General features: G+C 41.0%; 1 protein-coding gene across 1 annotated transcript; it reads right to left on the bottom strand.

The window, feature by feature from the left end:
* Positions 1 to 2,820: 2,820 nt before the first annotated feature.
* On the bottom strand, positions 2,821 to 7,268 carry LOC129552159 (olfactory receptor 2A2-like). The gene is made up of 3 exons (XM_055420322.2): positions 7,052 to 7,268; positions 5,862 to 5,865; positions 2,821 to 3,751 (listed from the first exon to the last, which is right to left on the bottom strand). The coding sequence occupies exons 1-3, from the start codon at positions 7,266 to 7,268 to the stop codon at positions 2,821 to 2,823; spliced, it is 1,152 nt and encodes a 383-aa protein (XP_055276297.2).
* Positions 7,269 to 11,045: the final 3,777 nt, after the last annotated feature.

The following is an 11,045-nucleotide window of genomic DNA, read 5'->3' as shown; positions in this document are numbered from 1 at the left end:
GTATTACCACGTGATCCAGCAATTCCACTTTTGAGTATTTATCCAGAAGAACAAAAACATTAACTCAAAAAGATATATGTACCCCCATGTTCACTGCAGCATTACTTACAATAGCCAAGAAGTGGAAGCAATCTAAGCGTCCCTCAATGAATAAATTGTGTATATAATGGGGGAAGGAAATTTTGCCATTGGAAACAACATGCAAGGGCCTTGAGGGCATATGATAAGTAAAATAAGTCAGGGAGAAAGACAAATACCATATAATCTCACTTATATGTGTAACCTAAAACAACTATTAGAACAAAAACTGAGCTCGTTGATAGAGAATAGATTGGTGGTTCCCAGAGGCAGGGGAAGGGGGTGGAGGGTGGCAAAATGGGTTAAGGGGGTCAAGAGTGATAAACTTTCAGTTGTAAAATAAATAAGTCAAGGGGACATACTACAGAGTAGTGACTATGATTAATAATACTATATTATATACTGGAAAGTTGCTAAGATAGTAGATTTTAGAAGTTTTCATTACAAGAAAAACATTTTTGTAACTACCTATGGTGATGAATCAATGGACATGAGTTTGAGTGAACTGTGGGAGTTGGTGATGGACAGGGAGGCCTGGCGTGCTGTGATTCATGGGGTTGCAGAGTCAGATACGACTGAGTGACTGAACTGAACTGAACTGATGGTGATGAATGTACCTAGACTTATTTAGGTGATCATTTTGCAATATATGCAAACATCCAATTGTAAGAATTTCCATCAGCATCATGGAAACATTTGTTCAGTCTGTTTTCATAAATCCTTCAAACTTGCTGCCATGAATGAGCAATAATATTAGCTATATCATATTTGTCTCATTCTGCTTGGTGCCACCTAAACCATCTTCAGACAGGTTGGTTAAAATTACAAAAATATTGGTGATGAAAATTTCAGGAACTTCAACTGATTAAATCTTGTCTTATTTAGTCAGTTCAGTTCAGTTCAGTCGCTCAGTCGTGTCCGACTCTCCGCGACCCCATGAATCACAGCACGCCAGGCCTCCCTGTCCATCACCAACTCCCAGAGTTCACTCAAACTCATGTCCACAGAGTCGGTGATGCCATCCAGCCATCTCATTCTCTGTCGTCCCCTTTTCCTCCCGCCCCCAATCCTTCCCAGCATCAGTCTTTTCCAGTGAGTCAACTCGTCGCATGAGGTGGCCAAAGTATTGGAGTTTCACCTTGAGCATCAGTCCTTCCAATGAATACCCAGGATTGATCTCGTTTAGAATGGACTGGTTGGATCTCCTTGCAGTCCAAGGGACTCTCAAGAGTCTTCTCCAACACCACAGTTCAAAAGCATCAATACTTCGGTGATCAGCTTTCTTCACAGTCCAACTCTCACATCCATACATGGCCACGGGAAAAACCATAGCCTTGACTGCTGCTGCTAAGTCACTTCAGTCGTGTCTGACTCTGTGCGACCCCATAGACGGCAGCCCACCAGGCTCCCCCATCCCTGGGATTCTCCAGGCAAGAACACTGGAGTGGGTTGCCATTTCCTTCTCCAATGTGTGAAAGTGAAAAGGGAAAGTGAAGTCGCTCAGTCATGTCTGACTCGTAGCGACCCCATGGACTGCAGCCTACCAGGCTCCTCCGTCCATGGGATTTTCTAGGCAAGAGCACTGGAGTGGCTTGCCATTGCCTTCTCCATAGCCTTGACTAGATGGACCTTTGTTGGCAAAGTAATGTCTCTGCTTTTTAATATGCTATCTAGGTTAGTCATAACTTTCCTTCCAAGGAGTAAGTGTCTTTTAGACACTTATTAGAAATCATCATAATCTAAGAGTAAATGTAAAGTTTGAGCAGAACTCAAGACTCATACCTCCAGTATAATTTAAACATTACTAATGAATTTTCTTTATTTGATCAAACCCTAAACTTTTATATATTTGTTTACATAGTTTCTTGTTGAACTATACTTTCTCTAACTTTTTCTCTTTCCTTCTAAATTATTCCACAAGGAATTTAGAGTTTCTCTAAACTCTTGCTTCATCCACTGGCCTTAAAATTGGTGAGGTAGAATAATTTAACTACAGTATTTTCTGTATTGAAATTTCAACTCTACTTTGGAGGATTTCTCTTATGATATTAATTTTACTGTACCATGTCCAGCTACTAGAAGGTGATAAGAAGTAATGTATGTCTAAGTACATAAACCAGAAAAATATAAGAATGTAATTTTCTTATATTTTCTGTTCATTCATTAATATTCCTAGTTTTAAAAGATAGACTTCAGTATTTTTTAAGAAAGACTAAATAATCTGATAATTTAGCTGTCCCTAAAGACAAAGGGTGGTCTAACCAGTCCATCCTAAAGGAGATCGGTCCTGAGAGTTCATTGGAAGGACTGACGCTGAAGCTGAAACTCCAATACTCTGGGCACCTGATGTGAAGAACTGACTCATTGGAAAAGACCCTGATGCTGGGAGGGGTTGGGGGCAGGAGGAGAAGGGAACGACAGAGGTTGAGATGGCTGGATGGCATCACCGACTCGATGGACATGAGTTTGGGTGAATTCCGGGAGTTGGTGATGGACAGGGAGGCCTGGCGTGCTGTGATTCATGGGGTCGCGGAGAGTCGGACATGACTGAGCGACTGAACTGAAAGAAAGGGACAAAAGATGCTCATTTCCAAGAGTCTTTGCCTTGTATCCTGAGCTAGAATTTGGACAATTACCATATTTATATAAAATTTCTCATTGGGAAATTTTTCTGAGTTTTTCTTTCAGCAAACCACACATTTTAAAAGAAAATCCCCAATCAAACAACACTGTATATACCCCTCACACGGGCCTCTTCTGCAGAGCTCTGTACAAGGCACCCTTCACCTGAGCGTTCCTCAGGCTGTAAATGAGAGGGTTCAGCATTGGATTAAAGAGACTGTGAAACAGGGACAGTATTTTCTCCTCCTCTTCTCGTTGATTGGAGTCTGGCACCATATAAACCAACATGGCTATGCCAAAGAAGAGTCCAACCACGCAGAGGTGGGAGAAGCAGGTGGAGAAGGCCTTTCTGCGGCCCTCCTTAGACTGGATCTTCAGGATGGCCCACAGGATGCGTAGGTAAGAGACTAGCATTAAGCACAAGGGCCCAACTAAGACAAATACAGAGGCGGCAAAGAGGACCACTTGGTTGATCCATGCATCAACACAGGCCAGCTTGAGGACAGACAGAATTTCACAAAAGAGGTGGTTCACTTCCCAGGGCCTATAGAAGGGCAGTCTTAGGAGAAGAACTGCATGGACCAGAGCCAGAATAAATCCACATGCCCAGGAAGTGGCAGCCAGGACCCTGCATGCTCTCCAGCTCATGATGACAGTGTACTGGAGGGGATGACAGATCGCCACAAACCTATCGTAGGACATCACCATCAAAATCAGGCACTCAGTAGCAGCAAACCCCAAATACAGAAAAGTCTGCAGTATGCATGGGATGAAGGAGATGGTTCTATGCCGGTTCGCTAAGTTTGCCAACATCTTGGGGACATTGTTGGAAGCATAGGACATGTCGATGATGGCCAGATGTGAGAGGAAGAAGTACATGGGGGTGTGCAGTCTCAGGTCCAGACAGATGAGTCCCAAGATCGTGCCGTTTGCCAGCAGACTGAAGATGTAAAACAGGGAGAAGATCCAGAAGAGAAGCTTTTCCATCTTTGCACTGAGATGGAAGCCTACCAAGATGAATTCTGTGACCCATGACTGGTTGCTTCCCATTCTTTAATGATAGCTTGTCAAGGAATGAAATGTGATACAGGGAGTCAGAGGTGGAGAATCAAGGGAAATGGGAGTTACTCATCTCAAAATGAGCTCAGACAAAGGCTGTGCCCTTCTTCTACTTACTCCTCAAAATCGATGACCTCTTTAACTTTCAATATGAAACATATTTAAAGATAGGAAAGCATTAAGAATTGTACAAAGAACTCCCATATACAAAAACCCAGATTCAATGAATTTTAATAGTTCTTTTATATTTGCCTTTTTATTCTCTTTTTCTCTCCATATATAACATATTCTTTCTTTCTGAACCCCTTGAGTTTACGTTGGAGACATGATGCATATTTACCTTAAATTCCTCATTTATTTCTCCAAGAGCAAAGATATTTATTTAACCTAACCACAATACAATGATTAAAATCAAGCAATTTCAAATTAACCTGATCTTTTAATTTATAGTTTTCTCTCTCTAGTCCTCCCACTCTTTAGTTTTCATTCATTTGGAATATTCAACCTTTCTTTGGGTTTCATGACACTGATATTTTTGAAGGGAATAAGAGTACTTCTTTAGTAGAGTGTTCCTCAAATTGAATGATACAAAATTCCTCATTTTTGATTCAGATTATTCACTCTCTTCAGGAAAAACATATTATCCATGAGTAGGTGCATGATATTAATTTGTCCCATTGTTGGTGACAGTAACTTGGATCACTTGGTAAAGATGATTCATCCCAACCATCTCCATTATAAAATCATTCTTTTTTTTCCTAATGTAATTTAATGGAGCATCCATTAAAATTAATATGTAAATATTCTGTTCCTCATAAAGCTTTCAGCAATTAATTTGAGCATCTATCGATTACTTGCCTGATTCAATTATTAGTAATGATGTTCACAAAATGTGGCATTCCAACTCATTCATTGCTTTTGTATTTATGGGTTGTCAATTTTAGTGTATGGAAAAGTCCTACATCTCTCTATCTGTCTCTATGAGTCTCTTGTTCCTTGGAAGAAAAGCTATGATAAACCTAGACAGCATATTAAAAAGCAGAGGCATTGCTTTGCAAAAAAAGGTTCACATTGTCAAAGCTCTGGTTTTTCCAGTAGTCATGTATGGATGTGAGAGTTGGACCATAAAGAAGGCTGAGCACTGAAGAATTGATGATTTTGAATTGTGGTGTTGGAGAAGACTCTTGAGAGTCCCTTGGACTACAAGAAGATCAAACCAGTCACTCCTTTCTTTTTTAATTTATTTTATTGGAGGCAAATTACCTTACATTAATATATTGGTTGGTTTTGCCATACATTGACACGAATCCGCCCCAGGTGTACGTGTGTTCCCTTTCTTGAACCCCCCTCCCACCTCCCTCTTCCCCACATCCTCCCTCCAGGTCATCCCCGTGCACTAGCCCCAAGCATCCTGTATCATGTGTTGAACCTGGACTGGTGACTCATTTCACATATGATATAATACATGCTACAATGCCATTCTCCCAAATCATCCCACAGAGTCTCAAAGACTGTTCTATACACCTATGTCTCTTTTGCTGTCTCGTATACAGGGTTAAGGTTACCATCAGTCACTCCTAAAGGAAATAAGTCCTGAATATTCATTGGAAGGATTGATGTTGAAGCTGAAGCTCCAATACTTTGGCCTCCTGATGCGAAGAGCTAACTCATCACAGAGACCCTGAATGCTAGGAAAGATTGAAGGCAGGAGGAGAAGGGGATGACAGAGGATGAGATGGTTGGATGTCATCACTGACTCAATGGACATGAGTTTTAGCAAGCTCCAGGAGATGGTAAAGGACAGGGAAGCCTGGCGTGCTGCAGTTCATGCAGTCACAAAGAGTTGGACACGACTAAGCGACTGAACTGAACTGAATGAAGATATGGTAATCCCCAAGATAAAATCAAAGATCAAAAGGGGACTGTACAAAATGTCATTTATTTGAACTGAGATTCACTTTCACCAAATAATGGTTTATGGATAAGTAATATGCCTTGTACATAACAGAAGCAGAAGACATTAAGAAGAGGTGGCAAGAATACACAGAAGAACTGTACAAAAAAGATCTTCATGACCAAGATAGTCACAATAACGTGATCACTGACCTAGAGCCAGACATCTTGGAATGTGAAGTCAAGTGGGCCTTAGAAAGCATCACTATGAACAAAGCTAGTGGAGGTGATGGAATTCCAGTTGAGCTATTTCAAATCTTGAAAGATGATGCTGCGAAAGTGCTGCACTCGATATGCCAGCACATTTGGAAAACTCAGGGGTGGCCACAGGACTGGAAAAGGTCAGTCTTCATCCCAATCCCAAAGAAAGACAATGCCAAAGAATGCTCAAACTACTGCACAATTGCACCCATCTCCCACGCTAGTAAAGTCATGCTCAAAATTCTCCAAGCCAGGCTTCAGCAATATGTGAACCGTGAACTCCCAGATGTTCAAGCAGGTTTTAGAAAAGGCAGAGGCACCAGAGATCAAATTGCCAACATCCGCTGGATCATGGAGAAAGCAAGAGAGTTCCAGAAAAACATATACTTCTGCTTCATTGACTATGCCAAAGCCTTTGACTGTGTCTATCACAATAAACTGTGGAAAATCCTGAAAGAGATGGGAATACCAGACCACCTGACCTGCCTCTTGAGAAACCTGTATGCAGGTCAGGAAGCAACAGTCAGAACTGTACATGGAACAACAGACTGGTTCCAAATAGGAAAAGGAGTGCGTCAAGGCTGTATATTGTCACCTTGCTTGTTTAACTTATATGCAGAGTACATCATGAGGAACGCTGGGCTGGAAGAAGCACAAGCTGGAATCAAGATTTCCGGGAGAAATATCAATAACCTCAGATATGCAGATGACACTACCCTTATGGCAGAAAGTGAAGAGGAACTCAAAAGCCTCTTGATGAAAGTGAAAGAGGAAAGTGAAAAGGTTGGCTTGAAGCTCAACATTCAGAAAACAAAGATCATGGCATCTGGTCCCATCACTTCATGGGAAATAGATGGGAAAACAGTGGAAACAGTGTCAGACTTTATTTTTTGGGGCTCCAAAATCACTGCAGATGCTGATTGCAGCCATGAAATTAAAAGACACTTATTCCTTGGAAGGAAAGTTATGACCAACCTTGATAATATATTAAAAAGCAGAGACATTACTTTGCCAACCAAGGTCCATCTAGTCAAGGCTATGGTTTTTCCTGTGGTCATGTATGGATGTGAGAGTTAGACTGTGAAGAAAGCTGATCGCTGAAGAATTGATGCTTTTGAACTGTGGTGTTGGAGAAGACTCTTGAGAGTCCCTTGTACCGCAAGGAGATCCAACCAGTCCATTCTGAAAGAGATCGATCCTGGGTGTTCATTGGAAGGACTAATGCTAAAGCTGAAACTGCAATACTTTGGCCACCTCATGCGACGAGTTGACTCACTGGAAAAGACTCTGATGCTGGCAAAGGTTGGGGGCGGGAGGAGAAGGGGACGACCGAGAATGAGATGGCTGGATGGCATCACTCATCAGACATGAGTCTGAGTGAACTCCGGGAGTTGGTGATGGACAGAGAGGCCTGGCGTGCTGTGATTCATGGGGTCGCAGAGAGTCGGACACGACTGAGCGAGTGAACTGAACTGAACTGAACTGAATATGTCTTGTACATTTTGTACAGAGATATCTCAAGAAAATTAGAGATACCAAGGGAACATTTCATGCAAAGATGGGCACAGTAAAGGACAGAAATGGTATGGACCTAATAGAAGCAAAAGATATTAAGAACAGATGGCAAGAATACACAGAAGAACTATTCAAAAAACATCTTCATGACCCAGATAATCACGATGGTGTGATCACTCACCTAGAACCAGATATCCTGGAAAGTGAAGTCTAGTGTGCCTTAGGAAACATCAGTGTGAACAAAGCTAGTGGATGTGATGGAATTCCAGTTGAGCCATTTCAAATACTAAAAGATGATGCTGTGAAAGTGCTGTAATCAATATGCCAACAAAGTTGGAATATTCAGCAGTGGCCACAGGACTGGAAAAGGTTAGTTTTTATTCCAGTCAAGGAAAGGCAATGCCAAAGAATTCAAACAATTAGCACACAATTGCAGTCATCTCACACACTAACAAAGTAATGCTGACAATTCTTCAAGCTAGGCTCAACAGTTCGTGAACCGTGAACTTCCAGATGTTCAAGCTGGATTTAGAAAAGGCAGAGGAACCAGAGATCACATTGCCAACATCAGCTGGATCATTGAAAAAGCAAGAGAGCTCCAGAAAAACATCTATTTCTGCTTTATTGACTATGCCAAAGCTTTTGACTGTGTGGATCACAACAAACTGTGGAAAATTCTGAAAGAGATGGGGATACCAGACCACCTACCCTCCTGAGAAGTCTGTATGGAGGTCAGGAAGCAACAGTTAGAACTGGACATGGAAAAACAGACTGGTTGCAAATCGGAAAAGGAGTACATCAAGACTGTATATTGTTACACTGCTTATTTAACTGGTATGCAGAGTACTTCATGTGAAATTCCAGGCTGAATGAAGAAAAAGCTGGAATCAAGATTGCTGGGAGAAATATCAATAACCTCAGATGTGCAGATGATGTCACCTTTATATCAGAAAGCAAAGAAGAACTAAAGAGCTTCTTGATGAAAGTGGAAGAGGAAAGTGAAAATCTGGCTTAAAACTCAACATTCAAAAAAATTAGTTCATGGCATCTGTCCCATCACATCATAGCAAATAGATGGGGAAACAATGGAAACATTTTACTTTCTTGGGCTCCAAAATCACTGCAGATGGTGACTGCAGCCATGAAATTAAAAGACACTTGCTCCTTGGAAGAAAAGCTATGACCAACCTAGACATCATATTTAAAAGCAAAGACATTACTTTGCCAACAAATGTCCATCTAGCCAAAGCTATGGCTTTTTCAGTAGTCAAGTATGGATGTGAAAGTTGGACCATAAAGAAAACTGAGTGACAAAGAATTGATGCTTTTGAACTGCAGTGTTGGAGAAGACTCTTGAGAGCCCCTTGGACTGCAAGGAGAGCAAACCAGTCAATCCTAAAGGAAATCAGTCCTGAATGTTCATTAGAAGAACTGATGTTGGAGCTGAAGCTCCAATCCTTTGGCCACCTGATGCAAAGAACTGACTCATTGTAAAAGACCCTGATGCTGGGAAATATTGAAGGCAGGAGGAGAAGGGAATGACAGAGGCTGAGATGGTTGGATTGTACACTCAATAGATATGAGTTTGAGCAAGCTCTGGGGGTTTGTGATGGACAGGGAAGCCTGGCATGCTGTAGTCCATGGGATTGTAAAGAATCAGACGCAACTGAATATGTCTTGTACATCTTTATGTCTCATAATAACTAATATAATTCTAGATGAAATAAGCTCAGGAAATGTTTGTTAAATGGATGATTTTCATTTTAATTCAAAAAATGTATGTTTCTAATATCTTCTATTTGCCACCTTCAATTGACCAAGACATGGCTTCTATTTTGTTAGAAAAGTTCATAGTTAGGATCTGATTACTGGGAAATGAAACAGAGATAAAATTACAGTTTCTTCATTTCCATAAATGTGATTGCTTTTGGGGGATTCTGTGCAAATGGTATTAAGTTTGTGGCATTGATTTTTGCTACAATGAAAGACTATTCCTATATTACATAAAGTGCAGATAGCAACATCTCTACTGGGAAATTCTACTTAGACATAGCTGAAATTCCTATACTTTGGCTGCCTAATGTGAAGAGCTGACTCATTGAAAAAGACCTTGATGCTGGGAAAAACTGAGGGCAAAAGGAGAAGGGGGAAACAGGGGATGAGACGGTTGGATCGTATCCCTGATTCAATGGACACAAGTTTGAGGAAACTCTGGGAGATAGTGAAGGACAGAGAAGCCTGGCATGCTGCAATTCATGGGGTTCCAAAGAGTTGGACGTGACTTAGCAACTAAACAACAGCAACAGCACACATTTACTCTCTGAACATGAAAAACAATAATATTGAAGGTAACTCAGTCTATTACTATTCAGTAGGAATGTATGTTTATCACCTTTTGGTCTAGCTAATTTTGTGCCTGAATTATTTAAATTTTACTTTTCATTACCATTATTATTATTTTTTCTGTTAAAATTAAACAGCATTAAAAATAAAATTGAATAAAGATTAAAACTCTTAAGCAGATACTATACTGGAAGAAGGAAGAAAATGTCAGAAAAGTGATGCCAAAATCTTCGTCTTTCCAGTAGAGTAAATAAAACAATAACAGTTCAGATAGGGAAAGGTTTGCATGGTCAGTATGAGTAATTCTGTCTACTGGGCCAGTCCTATAACTCAGAAAGTTTCATAATCTACGGATTTTATTTATTTCTCCAGCTCTTGTTGGGAGTGTTGGAACTCATTCTATCCTATTTATGACAGGAAAGATATTTATATAAAATACTGTGACTTCAAATCTGATAATCATCACAACAGGGTGATATCCTAAGGATGGCTCCAAAAAGATTAGATATATGGCAAACATATCTCTTACGTTATTTCAGCAAAGAAAAGATTTGCTATAATCGTTACTAGGATTTTATTTTCTAAGTGAGGCTTCCCTGGACATCAATATCTTCGTTAGTTGCTTAGTCGTGTTTGACTCTTTGTGACCGCATGAACTGTAGCCTTCCAGGCTCCTCTGTCCATGGAGTTCTCCAGGCAAGAATACTGGAGTGGGTAGCCATTCCCTTCTCCAGGGGATCTTCCCGACCCAGGGATTGAACCTAGGTCTCCTGCATTGCAGGCAGAATCTTTACCATCTGAGCCACCAGGGAAGCCCAGCTAATACATAAAGTCATTTTATTAATTGGGCTGTTTCAGAGACAATGCCTGGATATAGAGCCTCTCATTGTCTGAGCCCCTTCTCATTGAGAGTGGGGCCAGCTTGGACCTCCACCACTCAGTTACACTGGGAGGTGATTTTGAGAAGGATGCCAAACACCGCCCCCACCCCCAACATACACACACAGCTCAGTAGGCAGAAATTCCCTAAGGTCAGGGAGGGAAACATGAGTGTCTATTTTCCTACCTACAATGCACAATATGAGTTGGAGGAAACATCACCCAGGGATGTCATTCTTATGCCCAGACCGTGGTGGTGTCTGCTGCTGACCTGTCCTATCTCACCTACCTGTACTGGAAATCATCTCCCAGCATAAATCAATCTCTTCTACTCAAGGAGATGCTAGCTCTGGATTTCTTATAAGAATCTTCTTTGACCTAGAATAAAACCCCAC

The sequence above is a fragment of the Moschus berezovskii genome, chromosome 3, assembly GCF_049115385.1.
Source record: "Moschus berezovskii isolate FMDL1 chromosome 3, NW_MosBer_1.0, whole genome shotgun sequence".
Lineage (NCBI taxonomy): Eukaryota > Metazoa > Chordata > Mammalia > Artiodactyla > Moschidae > Moschus > Moschus berezovskii.
Note: the sequence above shows the minus strand (reverse complement) of the source record. Positions and strands in the feature narration are given on the sequence as shown.